The sequence below is a fragment of the Venustampulla echinocandica genome (assembly GCF_003357145.1).
Source record: "Venustampulla echinocandica strain BP 5553 chromosome Unknown scaffold_8, whole genome shotgun sequence".
In the NCBI taxonomy this organism is placed as follows: domain Eukaryota; kingdom Fungi; phylum Ascomycota; class Leotiomycetes; order Helotiales; family Pleuroascaceae; genus Venustampulla; species Venustampulla echinocandica.
The window spans coordinates 214,586-238,405 of record NW_022474213.1 but is presented as its reverse complement, the minus strand read 5'-3'; the positions used below and the strand labels follow the sequence as shown (position 1 = coordinate 238,405).

The window sequence follows — 23,820 nt, the reverse complement described above, 5'->3', positions numbered from 1 at the left end:
ATATCCTCCGGTTTCGCAACTGTTTCGAACTTTCGATATACTTAAATGTAGGGGTCTCTCCAAACTTCCAAACTTCCAAAGTCAACGCGCCTTCACTTCTACTTCTTCATCAGCACCACCACGGGGGTACTCACCGCTCCAAGCCCACCTTGTCTCCTTATCCTTCGTCTCCTTAACATCCACCATCATCACGATGGAGCTCAAGAATATGGACGAGCTAATCCAGCGACTAAAAAACCTTGAACCCAGACTACAGGAGCTGTCTCGGATCAGTGGAATTCCAGGATGCTCAATTGGAGTGATGCATGAGGGCCAGGCCATATGGAAAGCCAATATTGGATACCGTAATGTGGAGTTGTCATTGAAAACGCAGTCCGACACAGTATACAATTTGGATTCCATCACCAAGGGGATGACGGCTGCAGCATTCGGGCTCCTGGTAGCGGAAGGTAAAGTCGAATGGACAACCCCTCTGAAAGACATTATCCCGGAGTTTGCTTCCCTTGGAGACGAGCTAGATAAACAGCTCACACCGCTTGATTTGCTTTCAATGCGGTCCGGCAATACTATGCTTGACTCTATGTCCTGGCAGGGGAATAATTATATTTTCTTCAAAAAGTCAGAGACAATTGCCTTGTGGAACGCGACTCCTCGACAAGGTAGCTTCCGCAGCTCATTTCTCTACAACAACTGGGGCTACGCAGTCATTGGCGTTGTCATTGAGAAGTTATCCGGCCAGGGTCTCCACGACTTCCTCAGAGAACGGTTTTTCGAACCTTTGCAACTAAAAAACACTCGGATGACCGATTTCAAAGCGGACGAGAATCGCACCTTGTGCTACGCAATTTTGGATGACAGATCACCAGTTGTAGTTCCAGACCCAGCCATTGGAGTTGGTACCTTCATGGAAGGTGCATCTGGCCTGCTTTCAACTATAGACGATGTATTTGTCTTGTATCGTGCTTACATGGAAGCAATTAAGGACCAGACTGAACGGGGTACAAACAGCACGGATGGAAATCCCTTCAAGGAATGCACGACTCTGATTAGCGGCCACAATTTTCTCGGAAATAGCACTTCTTTAAGGGAGCAAGCCTATGGGTGCGCCTGGGTGCGTTGCCAGCTACCAGGTCCTCTTGGCATGCTCAGCATGAATATGAAACTTATGGAAGTTGAGCCCCATAATGTCATGCCGAATGCCACGGAAGGCTCACCATCCCGCTTGTGTCTTTACCACCAAGGACTCATGCCTGGGTCCTCTGCCAATGTTGCTTTGCTGCCAGAAACAGATACTATTGTGGCGGTTCTCGTCAATGCATGCCCACTTGGCGACGGGGCAGACTGGATATCTCAGGCGATCATGGAAGTTATCTACGACGCACCTATTCGACACGACTATGAAGCTTTTGCAAGAGAGGCTGCCGCTAAAGTTCTTGATCACCTACCTTCATTAAAGCGCATTCAGGAGAAACATCAGCTTATGGGTACCAAGCCGTCGCTGCCCCTTTCCTCGTATGCGGGTAAGTATCAGCATGACAAGACAAGCTTCTGGATAGAGATAGCCGTTGTGAAAGAATGCTTGTCGATCTGTTTCATGGGAGTAGAGATGGAAACGTACGAGCTCCGTCATTATCAAGACGATACTTTCACTTGGATGATATCGTTCAACGAGGCTGCTCGACGGGGACGCTTTGTTCACTACTACGATGCAGCGCATTACCTAATAAAATTCGAGGGAGATGATCAAGGGGTTCTTAAGTTGCACTGGCATTGCACCAGAGATACTGGGGAAACTCCCTACCTCTTTCTGAAAACACATGTCTAGCACAGCTGACGAAAAGGCCCAGGATATGACAATAATGATGGTCTTGAGTTGTCGCTGGATTCGAGTCACTCAACTTTCCAATTATTCAAATAGGCTTTTGCAGTCTGAGTTTGCGCTTAGCTAGTAGCCATGTTGACTTGAGGCATAGCAATTTTGGGCGTGAAAACTGGCGGAGGTTCATACCAATGAAAGGGAAGGTTTGGTCGAATGCAATATCTTTACAAACCATGATCACCTCATGCTGTGTGATTAGCCTGTGACTGACAGATCAACAGGACTTGCGAGCTCTCCCGCAACTCTCGGGATGGGAATATGTGCCTTGTCCTGCCGGCTTAGTGTTTATGCTTGCCGGCCTTTCGGTTCAGTTTGGAGCATGAAAGAGGAGCGAGCCTAGATGTGAAATGAAGGATTTCAACGGAGAAGAAAAATAGGAGAAAGAAAGTTGTTGAACTGTTATTCAGCGTATTTCCTCCTAGAACGTTCGAATGCCATTGCCACGGAAAGTTGAGGTTTTACGAATAACTCTGAGCCCGAGAGAGCGATGAAGACCATAAAAACGGCTTTCATGGCCTGATCCCGCAGCTTCTGGACCTCAGCATCGTCCTTGATGTTGACACATATATGTGATGCGCTTCGATCTCATTGTTGAAGAGGAGTTCCCGCTGGCCGGTAGGTTCCGTACCATAGCCTTTACAATTCCTGTTTCATTGGAGCCAAGCAGTGGTACAGTGCGGTTATTGAGGTTTCTCTGATTATCAGATTTATGGCGATTTGTCATTTTCAGAGTTTTGTTGACACCTGTAGCTTTCTGTTGAGCCACCAAGAAAATCAAGGTTCTGAAGTAAGATTGAAAATGGTTCGACTGTAATCATTCTTTTTTTCATTGTTTTCTGGAGGCATTGGCGCTCCCCTCTAACTAGCAATCATCATCGCCTTTAGACTTAGCCCCCCTTTCCCAGTCCGCCAGCTTCCCTCAAAATATATATTTGGGTTACGAGTGATTAACTTCCGCCCCTTTCGTCTTTATTAAGAGCCTCACAGTTTTTAGCCACTGCTTCGCATCCTCCTAGCTATACCCCAATTCCGATCAATATACTTCACGGCCTCATCTTAATGTTCCTCAGAATACCCAACTCCTTTATCCAACTTCCCAAACAAATTCTCCACCGTCTATCAACCTGTGCGAGCTTCGTCCAAGCAACAATCTTCCAACTACCCCAAGTATTCTATTCCTCCCCCACTCTCATCTCTCCACTACCGTAGTATCGTTTTGAGGTAAACTCACCCCACATGAAAAAATCTGCTATACTATCGCTCACGGCATTGGGTAGTTTTTCGGAGGTTTGGAGAGGGATGACTTGGAATAGCAGGGCGGAGGAAGAGTGTTATATATTACGGGTTTTAGCATAAGTCTCTACAATCTTATATCCTCCATCCGATTCCAAATTTTCCATTCCTAATCCGGCTGCCCGTCCTTCCGTGAGTCCAATCCCAATATTTATTTCTCCAGACCATAGAGAGGTGATTATATGTCCCGTTCTAGACGGGAAAGGGAGCAGTTCAACTTCTAGACTGAAGTATTTATTTGCGAAGTAGACGGGACGTAGAGAAGTGTTCAGGGACGTAGCCGATTCAGTGTAGGCAAAAAAGTCAATGTTATTCGAATTAATTCAAATAAAATTGGATTAAATTAGAATTAGAGTAAGGGGTTTTTAATTTGAATTAAAATTAGAGTAACTAGTAAAACTCTGATTTAATTTAATCAAATCCTACATGGAACTGATTCGGAGAGGTGCCATTTTACAAGATTGCTGCTAATGTAACACGGAAGAAATGGAGCCTATATAACGAAGAAAAGAATAAAATAGAATTAGATGACTTCAACAGCAAAGTAGCAGAGTCCTGTCAGAGGGGTAGCAACCGAATAGGGGCTCAAACTCCAAACCATGGCTTCAAGTAAGTCAAAGTGTTCACGTAATAGTCAGGTAACTGATTCTCGACAAATTCTCAAAATAATATATAAATAACCACAAACAGACAAAAAGTCCTCCAATTAACGCCGCGCTATGCTCTCGATACGATGTCCAACAGGGATACAGTGATATACAAGCTCTTTCAAACACCCAGCCGCCCGCTTTGGTCCATTCCTAGTATATGCCATGCTTTCCCCGCCACACCATTGCTCCAACAGAAAGAAGAAGAAAAAACTCCCGATGATTTATTTATCCTCGCCAATGCGTGTAGATAGATGCTCAAACTCTTTCATCGCCGGTACCTTCCTGCTCGACACGTAGGTCTTTCATCCCGGTGATCACTTCAGCGTCCACGTCTGCCTTCGATGACTCGCTTGCGTGGTGGTTTTCGGAATCTTCATGGTCAATCCCTTGGGGCGTCTCTTCAACCTGGATATCACATTTGTGACCATCTTCGTCGTCATGTTCGTACTCAGCGTCCTCTGCTTCCAAAATGCTATCAATCAACATCTCGTTATCCTCGTCATCACCAGATCCAGACATCATGCTCTCTTCGAGCCCGTTATAATAATCCCCCTCATCAACGGAGTCGCGGGAGATATAACTATCACCCAATTCGTCATTCCCATCTTCGTCATCATCGCTGCCGTTATCTTCATCGTTATCCTCATCATCTGTAAGCCCGCTCTCGGAGGCGCTGAATTCATCGATCTCGAGAACCGGATCCCGCCAATATGTGAAATCTGTGTATTCCTCCCCGCCACCCTTAACAAGCATGTTGACCGAGGGGAAGTAATGATCCACCACTTCGCGCATGTTGACATAGCTGTATCGAAGTTTATTAAGACTCAAAAGATCGAGTGATACCTCTGCATTGCTATTGATCGTGAAGATGCGGTTGCTCGGAATGCTTACGGAGCGGTAAGAAAGCGCATCCGTGAGCCTGTTACCGAATCCAGCATAGAAAGGCGTTCTACTAGGTCCGAAGAGATTCTTGATATCCCGCAAACAAGCCATCTTGAAGACTTCTGGCTTGCGGAGATAGATTTCTCTTCTCAGGGCAGAGAGCGTTCGATCTGGACTCATGATCGTGGGGCCCTTAGGTAAACGATAGTCCTCCTGCATTACGCCTTTGAGATACGCTCGGGTGGTATCTGCCTGTCCAACTGACCGGGATGTTAGGTACATGATATTGTACCCATTGTTGACGATCTCAGTGTAAAGCTTAGCAACACCAATATGTGTCCAGTCACGTCCGATCATATTGAGCACATGGCCCAAGGCGTCGGATTTTGTGATAGTCCCATCGATGTCAGAAATTACAACTGGGACGTCGTAACGCCACAAGTACATGTTAGCCTGGCAAGTTGCGCGATTGACTGTAAAACTCATCGGATTTGGGCCAGGTTGAAGCCCCAGGGCCTTCAATTGATCACTAGTCAAGCGGAGCGTCTTCGCATAGTTACGGTTTGGATCGCCAGCCCCTGGTGGCGTGTTAGGGGGTGTCTCCAGGCCAATATCAGACTTGGCACGGTGATGGGAGGGAACCATGGGAGTAGTGGTGGTGTCGCTGTTCCCATCGCTGTGGTAGCCAGGATCAGAGGCGGCATCATGATGCAGGACCGAAGAATTAGGAATCCCAGCCATGGCGGCACGTTGATTAGCTGCTTCCTTTGCTTCCTCGCTGCTGTATATCCAGAGGTTCCCGTGCTCATCAGCGCCTATCAGAGCACCAATATCATAATTGCCTTCTAGCTCTTCCGATAGAATCTTCCGTGCAATGATCTCAGCTCGAAGGGCATCGTCGTCGCTACTCTTGTATCCTGTCATATCCAGCATCAAATCGCCCGAATCCGTAACCTGGGTTGGTATATTCGATGCCGAAAGTCTATTCGACAGGGTCATGGCACGTTCTATAGCTTCCCTCGTCGGTGGCCGGGGAGGGCTCTGGGATCTCTCGGTGAAAGAATCGGAACGGGAATCATGTACGGGTAACGTTGGCGTTAAAGAGCGGGTTTGTCGGTCAATTTCTGTGCCCTCGCTCCCAGTTGTTTGTAGGGATGTCGAAAGAAGGTCGTCTGTGTTGCTTCGCCCAACTGCAACGCCAGACCAGTCGCCTGATATGGGTCTGCCGTCGGGATATTCTTGAGGGAAGGGTGGAGTAAGCACGTCTAGGTCTGTCAGTTGTGTTGTTACGAAATCACCAGAAAGGCTTACTTGGATTGCTATGAGGCCTTATAGCCGTGGAAAGCACCCTAGGTCTCGTCACGCTGCCAGCCCTTGCTTTCCCATTGACATCTAGGTCCAAAAAGTCCGGCTCTGATAGATTCGACCCATTTGACCCCTCCGGTTCCAACGGGGGACTTGAAGCCGGAGATACCAAGGGGGACGTTTGCATAGATTCGGGAATGTCGTCGGTCGTCTCGAATACGAAGAATGCCTCTCCACCCTCTCCCAGCTTCATAGCATAGTCTTGCTTGACATCATTGACCTGAAACTCTACCTTCTTCTCGTATGGCCGGAGGAGGGAGAACTTCCCAAATCTAACGTGGAATGGAGAGCATGCCAGCGACCCATCCTCTTGCTCGACGACGATAACATCAATGGCGCCGCTGAGTGTCGCTGGATTGATCGAGTTCCATGTCTTCGAGACCGACCCACTGATGCTCCGGACGTACTGCATGACGGACTGTTTGCCCCACGAACCAGGAGGGCGTCAGAGAAGTCGCGGATAACTGTACTGTGAAAACGGACGGCACGCGCACTCGGGAATTGTAGCGACAGGTAATGGGATTCGGGATTTGGTATTTGGTATGGAAATTGAATATTAGTACAGAGGTAGAGCAATGCGGAGTGTTGAGGGACGCAGGCGGGGGATCCTCTGCTGCGCCGTTGCTGGGGTTGGATGTTGGATGGCGCCGATGTTTTATGCAAAGATGCAACGAAGATAATACAAAGCTTAGAGCCGATCCCGATGGGGTTCTAGTGACGCTGAATGGCAACAGGAGGATATATCACAAGGAGAGAGTGAGGTCGTAGTCCAGGGCGAAGGGAAGCAACAGGGAGAGAATTGTGGTGATAGGAAGTACAAGCTGGAATGTTGAATACAATAATAGCGGCAGAACGTTGCATTCCCAACGGGCGCAAAGCGCTGGCCCAGTCTGACAGACCGACTACCGACTATTGACTACTGACTGACTGAGTCGCTGACGTCGCTTCATTCATAATTTCCTCTTCGTGTCGGACTCGAGTCGGAGAGTCCCGCTCTGCTCCGGGCCAACCTGCCAACCAACGGCTTTTGCTTGTGCTTTTCCGCCTTTTGCGCTGTTGTTTTGCGCATTGTCATTTACCATCATCATTGAGCCGAGGCGTCTTGTGACTTGTTACTGTGTCGCTGTCTGTGTTCGGTCTCTGTCGCCGCGAGATCACAAGCCCGCTCTTGAAACCCCCTGCGCTGCTGTTACTGCTTACTTCTACTTCATACCATTAAAGTTAAACCTATAGATCCCCTTCATTTCATTCATCAACCCCTTCCCCTGCCGTTGCCGCATAACAGTAATAGATAGACTATGGGGGGCACATACTCCAAGAGGCCAAGCATTGCTACTCCGATGTATATCCGCTGCGCCCTCTGCGTCGCCTCCTTGTCCAAGGCGCCATCTGGGATTTTGAGCCGCAGAGAGCAGCGAATAGTTAGCTCGATATTACGTAGTATTATGGATTTATTACCAGGATTCTTTCTTATGCCACCATGTGGGGAGAACCTGGAGCCCAGACATGCGAGAGAGAGGCCGAGGGGCGAATAGCTTATATATCGATGTTTTTGCAAACCCTTCAAATACCCAAGCCCCTTAGTAACCGTATTTTTCTTGTAGTTCGGATATTGTTCAATTTAATTAATTTAGATTATTTATGTTACATTTCTAACGACAGACCCAGGGATTCAACAAGTACGAAGTAGGAGTCTCCTAGTATAGCTCCGGTTTAGCACGAAGCTCAATTACGATTGCTGCAACGAAGCATTCCATGCTCCTATTAATTAAAGCTCTGGCTCGGCAATCGGCCCTTCAAAAATACATCCCATCCGATGCGGCAATGTTAGCTCCTTCATCGTGAGAAGAATAATACAGAGTATGAATATTCAAGTATGAATGTCGACATGAGTGTATTCAGCATAAAATATTCCTAGGCGACACAATATGATGCTCTTCTACGTATATCTCTAATAGAAGGACAAAGTAAAGGATACTTTTTCTTTTTTTTAAAAAGAAAACCACCAAAAAAACCAAGAAAACTGATCATATTTGGATTTGAGTTTGTCCCTAGTACAAAATCACGCCACACGCAGCGGGGAAAGGGCGGTGCGCTGTTATATATCCTATTCGTAGTTCCAGCCGGATATATTCTTCGAATTAGATTGCCTCCGTAGAAATGGCTAAGTAGCTTTAGTTGGAGCTTCGCAGCAGACCTGCCAAGGCGTCAGAGCAGAGCACTTGAGCTGCGCTTTCCTCTCGGCGATGCTCTGGGTGAAGGAACGATCTCAGTGCACATAATGCTCAGGGTGAAAAGGGCAGTAGCACATAAACACCACCGCCTACTCTACCATGGTCCTCAATACAATTTGGCATGTGGCATTGGGCATCTATCAATGAACAAAACAGTCAATCGCCGACAACGATGAGGATGTTGGTAGTTGTTGATACAGACACTTCCCACATCGTTCCACATCGCTTTTCGGGTTTTCCGCCGCACTGCACGCATGCCTGACATGTCTCCGCAGCGGCCTGAGACACCAACCAACCTGGCGCAAAATGACAATAGCGACTTGGTGGAGCAGAACCAGCACCAGCACCCACTTAACAAGAACAACAACAACATCGCCGCCGCTGCTCCTCCACGCTCAATCCTCGGTTCATTCTTCTATTCAGCGCTCCTATTGACTTTCTGGGTGCTGGGCTTCTTACTCGCTTTCTATGCGCCTAGCCCCCTTGACCGGATCGAGCTTGTCGCCGAGTCTCCGTGGATGAACGCTATAACATTTTACCGCGACTTGGGCCAGTGGACAATCAACCATGTCACAGCTGCGAATATGTTTTTCGTACAGTCCGCTGTGACGTGCTGCGCTCTTTTCTGGTGGGTCTAGCCATGTGTCCACGCTGGCGAGAATAGGGAGTTGCTAACAATGATCTCGAAAGGTTGTTGCACCGAGCATGGCTCACTCTGTGGAAGCCAGTCGCGGAGCTCATCAGCATCTTGGGCGTAGAGGTCCCAGATTCTCCCGAAGTTTTCCTCGCTGGTATCAAGGCGGATGCCGTAACGCTGCACTGGACACGCCCTGGGGCCAACAAGCCTGTGCTGAAATACCTGATCCAGGTTAATGGGGTCAACGGTAAGCATAACAACTCGTACCCGTTGAGGGACATATGCTGAGCATCTGTAGTGGGAGAGTCGTCGCGGACGGAAACCGCCATCACCGTTACGGGCCTCAAACCGAGCCACTTCTACAACGTCAGGGTCATCGCTGTGGGCCACAATAATTTTCAAGCCGGGAGCAAAGTCATACGATTGAGGACATATGGTCGAGATGGGCGTCCACAGACGGACAGCGGGCGTATACCTTCGAATCTTGCTATCGGGGATCAACAATCTACTACGCTTGTGGAAAGTAGCGATGAATCCCCAGCGGTCCGCGCTCATGCGGCTGGTATTGAAGCCGCCGCGGTGGCGGAGAGCTCCCAACCTGCCGCTCGAGAGACAAGCAGCACGCATTCTTCTCAGAGACGAAATACTGGAGGACGGAAGCATTCGCCCTCAAATCCTGCCGTGGATCATGTTGCCTTAGCAAATGTCTCGAAGAACCGCGCCGATGAATCAATGCAGCAGCTGACGGAAAAATTCGAGGCCATTCGAAGAGAAACTGAGGATGTAATGAGTCAAGTCGCAAAAGATACGGAGGAGTTTAAAGTGCAGATACTCGACCTAGCGAGGGATAGAGATGAAAAGCGACAAGCGTTGAAAGAGAAGGAGGAGGCAAGTGAAAAGCTGAAAAAGGAGGTGAACTATTCAGAAAGAGCCAACAGACAAGCACAAAATCGAAAATCCCAGAAGGACAAAGTTCTGAAGGACAAGCAGACCGAACGCGCGAAGATGCAGGCGGATATGACAAGGTGGAGGAAGGAAATTGAGGCGATGAAGATAGAAAGAGAGGAATGGCAAAAGGAGAAGAAGAACCTCACAAATGCAAAGGAATCTAGGGCCGATGAGCTGCGGGGTATCATTAGGAAGCGTCAAAATTCGTTAAATGGCCTAGAGGAGGAAATTAGAATCAAGGGGTTGAAGATCAAGGAACTCGAAGAGGAACGCAAGAATCTTCCCGGGGCAGAAGATGACGACGAATCGAGGGAACGCGATGCGGTGGATAAACAGCGAGACTTGGAATGGGAGAAGACTGAGCGGTCGCTAGCTCTGAGCCTCAATGCTCAGCAGCTGCATCTCCGGCAGCTTCAGGCAGAGTATCAAAATGCCCAAGCTACGCTCAGCGCCATTAGCGCTCGTCAGGCAAATAACCAGCTGATGTATCATGGCAATTCCTCCGGCGTCGATTTCGATCCTAGTGGCCAAGGAAAGGCAAAATCTCGTAGAAGCCGGAATCGCAAAAGCCGAACAAGCACAATTTCTTCGCCTGTTGCAGGCTACCAGATCACCGACTCTCCATTCCCAAGCGCCAGTGCTTATAACAATCTCACCAACCCAGCACCTCTTAACTTTGCCCCCGGGCCCTATTTCGATCTAAATCATGACACGGCTATGGTACCACTTTCGGAACAAATAAGTGGTATGAGTGAAGCAGATGTCCGGGCGCTTACTATGGGGGCTCCTCTAAGTCCCACCGCTACTTCATTGCTGCCGTCGAATATCTTTGCCGACGACGATCCACCAAGCCCCCGTGCTGGATCTACAAGATCTTTTGGCCCAGCTCTTTATCACAATATTGGTCAGACGGCTCATGATACGGACCCTCAGTCGCCAGGCTCGTCGAGTCGCTCAGCGAGTCGGATGTCAAGCCCCCAGGCATCCTCCCAAAACCTCGCAAGGTATGGAGTCTCTGGTCAGGACCACGCAACAGAGAATAAAGGACGATTCTTCGCCTCTCCGAGAGCAGAATTTGGTATTATTGGATCGCCAAGCGGGTCCAACGCTGTACCTACGCACAAGGGGTTGAGCAACATATTCACTTTCCCGAAATCCCGTGCCAAAACAACTTCTCAGGATAGTCCTGCTTTAGGAAGCCTCAAAACAGGCCAGAGCCAGTCATTTCCACGCTCTATAGATGAGCCTGAAGCCACTGCAAATAGGCAACGTCGAGTTAGTTTCACGTCTGGCTGGAATGTTATGCCGAGCTTCTTCACACGAAGTGCAACAGTCAATGATTCGACAGACAGTAATGCTCCTGCACCCACGCGCAACCCGGCCTCACGAAGACGACGTGGCCTTAATATGTTTGCCTCTAGCATTGATGATCCTATCGCTTTCTCCGATCGTGATCCCAGCAGCCCGCGCCCTGTGTCAATCGCATCCTCCGACTTCCCACGACCTTCTACAGATAGTGCTCCCTTTGGCTGGCCTGCTGCCGAAGGCAATGCTATCAACAGAAACAGTCCCTTGGCGGCAAATTGGTCCGTCAACGTTGCCAATTTCTGGTCCAGGAACCCATCTCGGAGACCGAGCACACAATATGGCTCTTCGACAGCCCTTGCGTCAGGAATTGCCAGCGACGATGATGAATTCTTGCCGCCAGACACAAACATTGGCCAAGCTAGCCCACCCCCAGTCGGTGTGATTGGAACCAGGCCAGCCTCCTCCCAGAAACCGGTCACCCCAAAACTCAACCCCGCAGCGCCAACATTCAGAGCTATGTTCAGTCGTCCCAACAAAGCTGAAAAGGATAAGGGCAAAGGCAAAGAAAAAGCCACTGATCCATCTGCTTCACCGGAAGAGACCACACAGCAAACCAGCGCCTCTTCTCCATCAGAGTCAAGGAAGTCCCGTGATACACACTCCGTTCATACTCAAAATAGTGTGGCGGAATCCTCCGAAAGTCTTGAAAGGATCATTAGCGATACACCATCTGAGCTGATGAACCCAGGAGCCCCCGGCTCTAAGGACAAGGAGTCGTCATTCACTAGACTCCTCCGCAAAGGAAGCTCCAGCAAATTCAGTCTTTCCTCGATCCGTGGCAAGGACGCTGGCCTCTTCAGTAGCAAGAAAGGCACCAGTAGTGCTGCGAACTCTGACCGGGCTGAGCGAGATAGCAGCATTGATTTTGGCGAGGATGCTGGACTCGTTAGGAGTTTCGATAGCGTGACCAGTAGTCCGATGATTGGAAGTCTAGGATCTGGGGAATGGAAGGGCAAGGAAAGAGACCCTGGCACACCAAAAGAGGGCCGCATGAGCGTTAATTGGGGTAGAGCATTTGGTAGGAAGAAGGGCAAAGGTAGGGAGAGCTTGGACGTTGATCGAAGTGAGGCTGAGATGACTGGCACTGAGGATGAGGATGCTTGAGACTTGTGGTTCCCAACTTTTAAAACACTTATACTTTAGCGAGTAGTGTCATTCTCAGATTTAGCAATAATAACTTTACAAGTGAAGGTAAAAGCCTGGTGGATCATGTCTACCATTTCCTTATACTTGCAGCTTTAACAGCGCCTTTTCCGACCATGCTATGTTGCAGTTTGTCACTTATGCCATTACTTGACCCTCGAGAAGCCTATGCTGGCACTTATTCAATTTCGTTGTGGAACTTTGGAAATGGTTTGTTAATTTGTTATACTTGGACGCTCAGTGCGACGGAGATAATCAGTCAAATGAGTGCCGCAGACTTCTTGTGCTACCTAGGTAGCTTCGATAACACTTCGGTAAATGTTGACCCGAGTCTCCGTATCCCCTCATCACTGATCTGATAATGCAGGACAATCCTACTACCATCTACTTTGACACCATACTTCCTACCAATGTCCTGGAATTCTTCTGAGCTAACTGCCGCGTCGTTCAAATCTACCCACACGAGATTAGTCTGTGAGGGCCTACTCAACTTGCCTCCCTTTCGAATCCACATTTCAGCAACACTCCGGGCAAGAGCATGCGCGAACCTTAATTTCTCGCCCGGTTCATACTCGTCATGAAATCCTTCAACTGCGTCTCTTGCAGCAGCACTTAGAACACCTGCCTGCCTCATTCCACCGCCGATGCTTTTTCTAATCCGTCGCGCCCTTGCGATGAACTCGGAATCCCCCACTATAATTGCGCCCATGGGGGCTCCGAGCCCCTTGGAGAAGTCCAATGACACGCTATCGAAGCATTTCGCATAGTCCAGCAAGGTTCCACCGCCAGCGGCAACAGCCTCCCAAAGTCTTGCGCCGTCCAGGTGAAGCTTCACCTTGTGTCGGCGAGCCCATTCGGAGATCCTCTGGATTTCGGAAAGCGGATGAATGAGGCCGGAAATTGTATTTTCCAGCGATATCACGCGGGTGGGGCATCTGTGAACATCATCACTCAAGATCGCCTTGCGTTGAATGTCTTCCAAAGTCAAGAACGCTCCATTTGCTGGGGACACTCCTTGAACCATTGCTCCACATAGGCTTGCAAGTCCGCCTGCTTCCCAGTGGATGATATGGGAACGGCTATCGCAAAGCACTGCATGTGGAGACTGGGTTAGATGGGTGCGGAGGGCTACTTGGTTTCCCATGGTCCCAGAGAGAACGAATGCAGCTTGTGAATGTCCGGTCATATTGGCCATAAGTCGTTCAAGAGATGTGGTTGTAGGATCTTCCTGATAAACATCATCGAGGAGTGAGGTCTCTATAATGGCACGCAGCATGGATATTGTCGGTGTCGTTACTACATCACCTGGTAAGGCTGTCAATTTGAAGCACTTCGTCATGAATAAAGACACTTACTTACTGCGAAAATCAAATTGAGCTTGCCCGGGATTGGCCCACGCAATCGGCATCGAGCCCAGAAGGTTACATGCTTCGTCCATGGGGTCATTTACATGCTCTTTAAGGGTCTGTATCGCTGGACTTGCGCTGTGCTGGTTCCGGCCATGTATAGATATCGACCTTCGGGACCCAAGAAACAGTCCCGCATTTTGAATTCGAATTGGCGACAACAATCTGCTGCGTATCATGGCTCCTATGATTTTGTCGAACTACAGCCATTTCTTAAATTTTCTGAAACAATGAAGTCGCCCCGTTTAATAGGGAGATTCGATCCTTTCAAAGACGGCATCCAACCCTGGACGCTTACAGCTCGTCAGTTATGTTTTCTACTAGATGCCACTTAGAGGCTTAGTCTGACCAACTGCATATAAGACATCATGATCAGCATTGGATCAAAATTACGGAGTAAAGTGCCAAAGCAGGAAGGCTCCGACCGTCGTCAGCCAGCCCGAATCACATGGATCTACAAAGTTGGAACCAAGACAAGATCGCTAAAACCACATCTCGTTACGGAGGTACATTCTAACCTCACTAAGCGGAGTCAGCACTACGTCTATAAGGTACGAGCAGCCGCGTCTAAGCCAACGACCCAAGCCAACTAAGCCAACCCAACCCAGCCAACTCCAGGGAAGGAAGTCTCAAAATCAGTCGTGCCGCTCCTCCGCATGAAAACCCAGTGCGCCATCACTCCGTATATAACACCACACAACATCCCGTATCCCACTGCATCGTGGCTTTCCTGAGTGGGCCCAAGCCAAGCAGAACTGTGGTAGCATCGCGGTTCTATACCAACCCAAAGTTCAAGCGAACAACTTAATCGACCATGCGGAAACAAGATAAATCCTAGTTCTAACCTGACAACAACCGTTGGGAGGTCGCCGAACACCGCCAAAAAATCCCAATGGACCGTCCCCAATATAACTTAGCATACTAGTATTCAATCTCCCTCGAATACCCCCTTCCCAAGGACTTGGAGAATCCGTGCGGCTCGTAGTCTCTAGCCAATTACATATCTCACCTCGTGTTTGACCTGGTCTTGGAATTATGTCAGAATGGATATACCACTATATCCCTACGACGCCTCTTTGGTACTGTACATATAACGTGAGATTAGTTTTCCTCGTCAGCCGTGGAAGTCTACTGGGAATAGGATTAGGAAATGCTGCCCGAGAAAGGATTGGTGGCAGTGCCGGCAACATTGCACCATATGCTCATGTAAACGCGCTAGCTACTAGTTGCTACTCCATCAGAAATGTCTTGAAATCTTCTTCTCTTCCTTGTATCATAACATCCACTATCATTAAAAGATTTCCCCTTCTTTCTCACGCTCTTTTCTTCTAATCTGAAATGAATTTATCAAAACCTTTCCTAGATGAAGATGCCATTACCATAGTCCCACAATCGAGGTCTACCAATGGGGATGAGCCTCAAGATGAATCTTGCAGAGCCACCATGGAGGAACTTGGGCTTCGGCTAGAGGAAGATGGATATGTAAAATGGAGGTCCGATGCACCAGCACATCCTCGCAATTGGGGCGCCAAAAGGAAGATGTTTGATACTATGCTTATTCTCATCCTCGACTTATTTACGTGAGTAGGGAGGATATATTGGACCTAGTACAACTAACTAACATGTTATCCCTAGAACCGCGGTTAGTACTGCAGGAGTATGGCACCTATGAGAGAAGCCATCATCAATAACTACTGATTAAACATACAGCCTACAATAGCAGAACGTGCCAAGGTTGAATATGGGTTGAGCAGGACAACATCTCTGGTAGTCTTTGCTAGCATGTAAGCACAAGGTGTAGCGCATTGATTTCAGTATGGCTAAGAATCCAGGTATCAATTTGGACAAGCTGTCGGCGGTGTGTTCTTTCCTCCCTATTCCGAGGCATTCGGCCGCAAATCGGTATATATCGTGTCGACAGTGTTCTATTGCGTGTCCTGCATCATGGTAGGAACCCCAAAGTTCATCGCTACGGCTGTGATCGGCAGATTTATATCTGGGATCATGTCGGCGGTTCCTTCAGTGATTGTTTCTGGAAGCCTTGAGGATATGTTTGATATAAAAGAGCGAGTCTGGTTAATGTTTGCCTGGTCGTGTGCTACAACAGGAGGACTCCTCCTCGGCCCTGTGTTTGGATCCTATGTTGCAAAAACTCTAGGCTGGTTAGTGCGTTCTCTAGGTACAGGCCTCGGATATTGACATAAATTCAGGAGATGGGTATTTCACATCGCCGCGATAACCACCTTCGTTTTGGCAATCCTCCTTCTCTTTATAAAAGAGTCTCGCCCAAGCAAATTGCTCGCAAAGCGCCTCTCGATGCTGCACAGGAAAACAGGAAAGCTCAGGTTTCGAATCGAGAATCCCGATCATGTTCCCGACTTTAAAACCTTCACGAAAACAAGCCTACGACGACCAATCCGGCTTTTCTTCACAGAACCAATCGTATTCGTTGTTTCAGTCATGAGCTCCGCAGGCTGGGCTCTGATATACCTTTTCACGGAAGCCATTCCCGTCATCTATACTGGCTTTGGTCTGACCCGAGAACAGTCATCCCTCATGTTTCTCGCCATAGGGGTCGGTATCTGTTTCGGAGTCTTGCCAAGAATACACGATCACACACTCCTCCGGGATCATGATGCCGCGAATAAATCTCTACATCCAGAAGATAAGCTCCTCGGGTTCGCATTCGCTGCCCCAAGTTTGGCGGCTGGACTGTGGTGGCTGGTCCTCACCGTTCCACCCGCATCGACGTTACCTTGGTATGCTACTATCCCAGGACTGATGGCGGTTGGCTTCGCAACAAATGAGTACGCTTGCACGTTGTCTGGATATCTTGCCGATACATATACTATATATGCAGCATCAGCCTTCGCCGCTCTATCATTCCTTAGGGCTGTACTCGCGGGACTTTTCCCGCTCGTGGGAGAGCCAATGTACGCCGCGCTAGGCGTGAACTGGGCCACAGTGGTCCTAGCCGCCGTCGCAACTATCTTCTGTATAGTCCCGCCTCTATTCTCGAAATATGGAAGACAGATAAGGCAGCGGAGCAAGTTTGCAAGGTATAGCTTAGAAATCAACAGAAAGATGCAGATCAAGGATGAAAATATTGAATAGATGGGATACATAAAATAGAAAGGGTAAGTGGAAAATCTGCCAACTGACTACAGTGATATGCACAAGCTCGAGGAAGGGTATGGAAGCTTGGAAATAGCAGGGTTGAACCCCTAGCGGGACGAGAAATCACCCGAACCGCAACCAATATGACTTGGACATCAAGATCGAGATATCAATTGGGGCTTCTGAAATTAGCTCGACCAGCGTCTTCTTGAAAGCCACCCCCGAGCCCTCACTCCCGATTTCTTTGGGGAGCGAGGGATTATGGGAAGGCAACACATCTTTTCAATGGGCTGCGCAAATAATTCGCGCTGAGGGAAGTTTGGAAATTGAGCGAGATCTCTTTCTAGATTTCTTGGGGGGGAGGGGCTGTGTGGGAGACATTTTTCCGATGACGCACCCACGCAAAAGAAGGCAACTGCTTTGGGGTTTGAAACTTGAAGGAGCGAAGTTAGCAGCTCTTTAAACGATTGCTTTGTAAACCAAAGTTGATCACCAATTGGTAGTAAAGTGTCTGCTATTCGAGGACGAAATTCTTGCATTGATTGGGTAGATCGGCTCAACATATGTATATTCAGCGGAAATCTAAGGGTTAAAGCTTAATTTTCTAAATGTATTTCGTATGTATCATGTATTCAATCACTTCGAGTTCATTAGCAAAGCTCTCCGCCTAAAGTCTAGAAGTACTAACCTCTATATCAGCGATCTTCAACACAGACTTGCCGAAATTCTTTCCTTCAAGCATGCCAGTGAACCCTTCGGGACCATTATCAATACCGTCTGTAACACTGATAGTCGCCTTGAAGGTACCGTCATGCAGCCATTTGGCGACATTCCGATTGCGGTCCGCGAAATGGACAGGTCCCATATCCTTGTCACCAACAATAAAGCCCCGCATAGTCAACCGTTTTGAGACAAGATACATGAGGTTCTTTACACCGTATTTCTCATCTGGTCCAAGGTTGTATTGTGAGATCATGCCGCAAGCTATGACTCTCCCGCGTTCATTCATCACCTCTAGGGCTGCATCGAGCTGCTCCCCTCCGACGTTCTCGTAGTAAATATCAACACCATTGGGCGCGAGACGTCGCAATGCATCGAGTGGCTTTTCCTTCTTGTAATTGAAACCTCCGTCAAAATCAAGCTCCTTGGTAATAAACTCCAGCTTATCATCGGATCCAACAGATCCAATCACGCGCAGACCTTCATGTTTTGCGAGTTGCCCAACAATTTGACCCACGGCTCCGGATGCGGCCGAGATAAAGATGGTTTCACCCTTAACCGGCTTGCCGATTTCGTAAAAGGACGAATATGCTGTCAAACCTGGCATACCCAGGGGTCCGAGGAACATCTTGAGGTCGAGGTTATATTGGTTGTCAATCTTCTGGATCATCGACTCCGTGACTTCTTTCGGAACAGCCGAGTATTCCTCGGTGGAAAGCATGCCAGTGATAAATTCCCCTTCCTTGAACTTCGGATTGTCGGATTTGAGAACCTTGGCAACGGTGTTGTTGTTGATCGGCTGACCCAAGACGAAAGCAGGGCTGTACGACTTTATGCTGGGGTCACGCATTCTCCCCCTCTGATATGGATCAAACGAGGCATAGAAGTTCTTGGTCGTAATCCCGCCCTTAGGTGGAGCTTGGTTGAGATCGAATTCGCGCGTCTCAACGACTAGATCCTTTCCTGGGACCGGCCACCCCGTGGGGATTTGCTTGAAGATAAGGCCCTTGTTCTGAACCATTGCTGCGGTTGCTGGAGATTTTGTGTGTGGTAGGTATGACGAAGGAAGGATTGATGTTTGCTATGAACTGATTTCTGCCCATCGCGGATCGGAGCCCTTATATGGGATTGCTGAGGGCGGCATAATGACGTGAACGGCAGTACCCTCTAGGGATTACCAACCAAAGGGTTACAAATGCACCGAGTACCCCACACATTGAAACGGTTGCGCTTGGAAATCAGAGATACATTCCAAGCGTTGCAGCCGTTGTCATAAAACTGGAGAGCCGAGATAAAACAGTAGCGAGTAAGTTTTGTGGGAGCCGAGGTTCGATTTGAGTTGGCCCGGATAAGCAACTAGAAGCTTCTGCTACGCACAACTGCGCCCATACGTCAGTCTATGCTCGACTCTTGACTCTTGACTCTCAACTCTCGTTCTCGACATTTCGATGGATCTCCAAGTCCTGCTACACCGCCGACTGGGCGGGCCAGGAGCCTCTTGAGGAAGTATATCCGACGTGGCTGGCGATCTACATATATAATTGGCGCGCAGCGAATTGATTTTGGAACAGACTCCGCGATTCCCTTCCCGCGCTCCCATCATACGTCGTGCAACCAGGACTTCAAACTCCGTTTTTGGACCTGTGCATCCGGGCGTATGTATGTGTCCTGGGATTGATATTGCAATTATTTGGAAGATTTGACCGGAGGTTGGTAAGGAAGCCAGGATTTCTTGGGTCTGAACCAGTGGATGAAGCGCTATGCGGCACTTCTTCATCATCAGAATCGGAATCCGGGCTAACTGGTTTGGAAACAGAAAGCTTATATGCCGACTTAATTAAATGGCCTTCGTGTTACACCGCTTTGTAATTAATTCGGTGTTTTGTTTTGCTCTCGTCATGTTCCTGCAATTCCGTGCCGTCAATATATCCATGTAGCTATTTGAGGATAGGAGCATGCGCTCACCAAGCATAGGTAGGTAGATAGTATTTCTATTGCCAGTAAGCTTGTGACATATAATATCGTGCTATGAAATAACTCCCAATACTCACTAACCCACACTATTTCTACTATATGATTCTGTTCTCGGGCTTGCTGGCGCACTGTCATTCGTGATACGAACTGGAGAATTCAGTCATCTGCACATTGGTTTACCACACCATTGTGTCGTCGGCCTTGTCATGAGTTCCTTGGTCATGCACTTGACATCAGAGAACAAGGCGTCAGGCCGGTCGTCCTCTTCATGTGTGACAAATTTGACACCGGATGTTCGAAATAAGTAGCCCCCTCGCTGTCTTTAACAGGCTTTCCCCATAATATGCAAGAGTCCCGACTGAATATGAAACTTCTGATTCTTGCCACATGACGAAAAAAGGAGCAGAACACCGCCCCGAAACTTTCATTTTGCCCTGGGCCACAAGGGTGGTGCAAGAAAAGTCGAACGAAATTGCGGCGGTTCCTGCCGGCAATTTGCTATTGTTGCATAGCGTCTCCTGTATATGGAAGTTGTCACGAATGCAAAGTAGAAAGCCAAAATAGTATGAGAAGAGGTATGAAACAAGCGCCAAACTTGGATATTTTGACGACAATAAAGACTGCCTGGAAATGCTAACCAACTACTGGAGCCCAACTAAAATGTCGCTACTTCTTTCCGTGGGGGCTTCACCAGTCATAGATTCGTATAGACACCAATCCATACTCGAGTACGAAGTACGCTTTGACTGAACATAAAGAAGAAATTTAAGACGAGAAGCTTGCAAATCAATCTGACATTAGCAAGGAGTCTAATTCGGTTCATCTACCAATGTAAGCCTCCCCAGCTCTCGGGGATAATGGGCGAGACTTCGCTTCTAGCCCTAGGGACTAACAGCAGAAGGTGATTCGCAGAACTTGGATGACCTAACATTTCGCGCGCTAACTAAACATCTCACAGCAGGTTGCCAATAGCTCCGATCATGAATATTACCAGGCAGGAAAGTTGGAAATGGGGAAAGAAATTCAAGGAGAACCTACGAAGTACAGTTTACGAAGTACCGAACATAAGGTACATGTTGACCCGTACACAAGCGAGAACGAAATGAAATCTGGAACGCCATCGCCATCCACCAAACGCGTCTTCGGAGCATTATTCCGATTAGAGAGCTGAGCAATAGTTCGTGGAAACTCGCTCCACTTGATTGATCAGCCAATGATTAAGGGATGGAAAAGGGAATCCGTGTTGAAATTGGAGCTACGAAGTTGGGCTGGATGGCGAACGATCAAACTCGACTCTGTCACGCTCACGATGCCTATCGCGATTCTCAACGCGCGAGCTGTGACAGCTCGCTCGTCTAAGCTTCAGCTTCAGCCACTTCAGCCCTCATCTCTTGGCGCGCTCTCCACGGGCCAAAAGCCTGGTGCTTTTGGTGAGATTGAAATAGGATGATCTCAGCCGACTGCGCCCTGGTAACAGGTGGCAGAGTCTGGCCTGATCAGCCCTTGAGACTTTATGACTTTCATTGATTGGGGCTCGATGTGTCGTTGCCCGGTTTTGTGCTATCAAAACCAGGTGGTCCAACAGTTATTGCATTCTCCTGCGTCGCTACAAATCACCGCTTGCGTTTCGTTTCTGCGTGCGGCTCAAGGGAAGTCTCGGGGTTTAAGAGATGAGAAGAGATTACATACTCCGTACTTCGTACTGTGCCTCATAACCATTCGTCCACGCGTATCCAATTTCGTGCTGGCGATATTACTCGAGCACGAAGTAGAGTCCTGGAACTGGAAGCGGGTATCTTGCGCTCGGTGATGGTAAGCCGCCACCACCGCGCCAAAATAGAGGCGCGGGGACGGGGACGTGGACGGGGAAGCGTGGACAAGAGCGGCATGGCATGGTTTTATGGCGCAGCGGGTTTAGTGAACAGCAAACGCTACTTTCGTAGCTAACTTCGTTTTCAACGAATGCCCTCTGAGGGTTGACCACCCGATTTGGCTCCCGGCCTTGGAAGGCTTCACCCACGCCACCGGAACCGCAGGGCTGGCAACTTCTAACGTATGAGCATACGCTCTGCCCCTAATTCCCTTTGTTATTCTAATCATCTGAGGCTCCGGTGCGGAAGCTAGGGCAATCCTTCTGGCCATCGTGGGAAAGCATATATGATGGATCGTGGCCAAGTTTTCATGCTGCCGTCTTGATATTCTTTACTTCCTCTTCTGCCTCGGATCAGTGATTCGACAACATATCATATCTCTTCTATCTGTCTCATAGCATTCTATCATTCTTAGATATATGCTATCTTCTTAATATTCCATTACTATCCACCGGCGGGCAGTGGTTACTTTTATTGACACCAATCAACATCAGCGGCCCCTCAAGCATACCGTCTATCTCTCTGTCACCTGCCTCCAAAACAACCACATTTACCTTCTCCACAGCGGTTGGCACTTCACACCTGCGTGTATATACAGTGCGAGTTTCGGCTAGGGGCGCAAGTTTGATCGTACAAACACCATGAGGGGTCTTCCTATCTTCCAAGGCGAAGGCCGATATCAGAATGCAGAACGGAAGACCGTGTGCTCGGGGGTACGACGTTGGTTCTGCATACCGCCAACACCAGAGCCAACACCACAATATCGAGATGAAAAGGAAAAGAAATATCATCATACTCCTACCCACGCTGGATCATCCTTCGCGAAAACGGCAACGACTCCAGCAATGATTCTCGCGATAGAAGAGCAAGCAAAACTCAAGGAGGAAGCGCAAACGGCTGAGGAGAAACCACCTACCGCGACGCAAATACCTCCAAGTGACAGTATAATCTGAAGAAGGTTGGGGTTGGGTGGCGACAAACTCTGGATGGACCATGACCGATTTTGATATTGAATGGGCGCAGGAATCCAGTTTAGGAGCGCTGTACTACTTGAGGCGTACATTGGGGGGCATATTTGGAGCATGTTTATAGGTTGGGATTTGATGCTCTGGCGTTGGAGGGATACTAGTTTGGTTTTTAAATATGTCTCGGTGTCTCGTCATGTGTGCGATATGGCAAGTTCCGTTTCCGCAAATGTATAGACCACTCAGCTTACCAAAATCTTCGATGTTCCCGAAAACTCACATGTCGATACGGCATAAAAATTTCCCTTTCTGCTATTGGACCCCTAAAACCACAAGCTTGGTGGGTGGCGGCACGTGGTAACCAAATTCCCAGTCCACAATTTTCCAAATAGGAACTATAGCACCTGGTAATAATTTACTGAAAGTCGAGGTGCGGGCATTACATATATTTTCCTAGACAGTACCGGCAAGTACAAGGAGGCTTAAAAGAATGGGTCAAAATATCTTTAGTCATGTGACCGATTATGGTGGAAGGACGCCAAGGTTTTACTCGGCAGGGGGGACGTTGACATCAACGCAACACAAACATATCGCTCCAGTCTCAAGTAGGGGCCCTACAACAGTGGCTGGGTGGGCATACAGTCTGCCACTAGGCTTCGTATCTTTTTCCGATTTCTTCTCTGATTTTCATCTGGAATACTGCAGGGGCTGGAAAGTCGCCGACCTCCGCCACCACTAGACCAATATGTCTACCACTCAACGGCTTGCATTTCCCGTCGTGCTCTCACTTCATTGCAATGCCCCAAAATCCTCTCAATGTCTATATAAAACAGCGAATCCCTAGGTAGAATGAGAGACAAGGATGCCAAGCCTTGGCCCCAAGAACATGATCCCTATGCCCATTTATGTTAAGTGTTTAATTATCTGAAGAATCACAGTACATTCTTTATCTCATCTTCTCGGAATGCGAGAATCTTCTCGGCGGGTTCGCTGCACGAAGCCGTTGCATAGCTTATCCTTCCTCCCTCTCATTGATCACTGGCACCCGAACTGCAAGTGTCCGGCTTCGTGTTCCCCACAGCCACCAAGGCAAGAAGCTACAGCTGGGAAGTTCCTAGAGGCCGTAGATATCTTGTGTGCGATGATGTATTGGAGCTATTCGGCCACTATATTGAAAGCCACTCACTGCTAGATAACGGACAGGCTCTATCCTAGGGCACCGAGTATACGAGGAGGCGCAGTTTCATCACTACTACGCAATCCAACTCCTTCTGAATGCTGGGCTGAAAGACCCCTAATGGCCAATTCTTCGGAATCGTTGCGGAAATCTCCAAACCATCTTCGTGTCCGTAATTAGGCGTTCTTATA

The 23,820-nt window shown here is 48.5% G+C and overlaps 7 protein-coding genes across 7 annotated transcripts; 4 read left to right on the top strand and 3 right to left on the bottom strand.

The window, feature by feature from the left end:
- Positions 1 to 193: 193 nt before the first annotated feature.
- BP5553_08440 (Uncharacterized protein) lies at positions 194 to 1,825 on the top strand (the record flags this gene model as incomplete). The annotated part of the gene is made up of 1 exon (XM_032017063.1): positions 194 to 1,825. The coding sequence occupies one exon, from the start codon at positions 194 to 196 to the stop codon at positions 1,823 to 1,825; it is 1,632 nt and encodes a 543-aa protein (XP_031866494.1).
- Positions 1,826 to 4,077: 2,252 nt separating this feature from the next.
- Positions 4,078 to 6,481, bottom strand: BP5553_08439 (HAD-like protein; the record flags this gene model as incomplete). Its single annotated transcript, XM_032017062.1, has 2 exons — positions 4,078 to 5,969; positions 6,016 to 6,481. 2 exons carry the CDS (start codon positions 6,479 to 6,481, stop codon positions 4,078 to 4,080), a joined length of 2,358 nt encoding a protein of 785 aa, XP_031866493.1.
- A 2,085-nt stretch (positions 6,482 to 8,566) lies between these two features.
- On the top strand, positions 8,567 to 12,360 carry BP5553_08438 (Uncharacterized protein; the record flags this gene model as incomplete). The annotated part of the gene is made up of 3 exons (XM_032017061.1): positions 8,567 to 8,931; positions 8,994 to 9,187; positions 9,239 to 12,360. 3 exons carry the CDS (start codon positions 8,567 to 8,569, stop codon positions 12,358 to 12,360), a joined length of 3,681 nt encoding a protein of 1,226 aa, XP_031866492.1.
- A 325-nt stretch (positions 12,361 to 12,685) lies between these two features.
- Positions 12,686 to 13,837, bottom strand: BP5553_08437 (L-allo-threonine aldolase; the record flags this gene model as incomplete). The annotated part of the gene is made up of 2 exons (XM_032017060.1): positions 12,686 to 13,713; positions 13,759 to 13,837. 2 exons carry the CDS (start codon positions 13,835 to 13,837, stop codon positions 12,686 to 12,688), a joined length of 1,107 nt encoding a protein of 368 aa, XP_031866491.1.
- A 1,306-nt stretch (positions 13,838 to 15,143) lies between these two features.
- BP5553_08436 (uncharacterized protein) lies at positions 15,144 to 16,919 on the top strand (the record flags this gene model as incomplete). Its single annotated transcript, XM_032017059.1, has 5 exons — positions 15,144 to 15,385; positions 15,441 to 15,462; positions 15,516 to 15,589; positions 15,638 to 15,967; positions 16,016 to 16,919. The coding sequence occupies 5 exons, from the start codon at positions 15,144 to 15,146 to the stop codon at positions 16,917 to 16,919; spliced, it is 1,572 nt and encodes a 523-aa protein (XP_031866490.1).
- Positions 16,920 to 17,589: 670 nt separating this feature from the next.
- Positions 17,590 to 18,663, bottom strand: BP5553_08435 (putative reductase RED1; the record flags this gene model as incomplete). Its single annotated transcript, XM_032017058.1, has 1 exon — positions 17,590 to 18,663. The coding sequence occupies one exon, from the start codon at positions 18,661 to 18,663 to the stop codon at positions 17,590 to 17,592; it is 1,074 nt and encodes a 357-aa protein (XP_031866489.1).
- Positions 18,664 to 22,128: 3,465 nt separating this feature from the next.
- Positions 22,129 to 22,440, top strand: BP5553_08434 (uncharacterized protein; the record flags this gene model as incomplete). Its single annotated transcript, XM_032017057.1, has 1 exon — positions 22,129 to 22,440. The coding sequence occupies one exon, from the start codon at positions 22,129 to 22,131 to the stop codon at positions 22,438 to 22,440; it is 312 nt and encodes a 103-aa protein (XP_031866488.1).
- Positions 22,441 to 23,820: the final 1,380 nt, after the last annotated feature.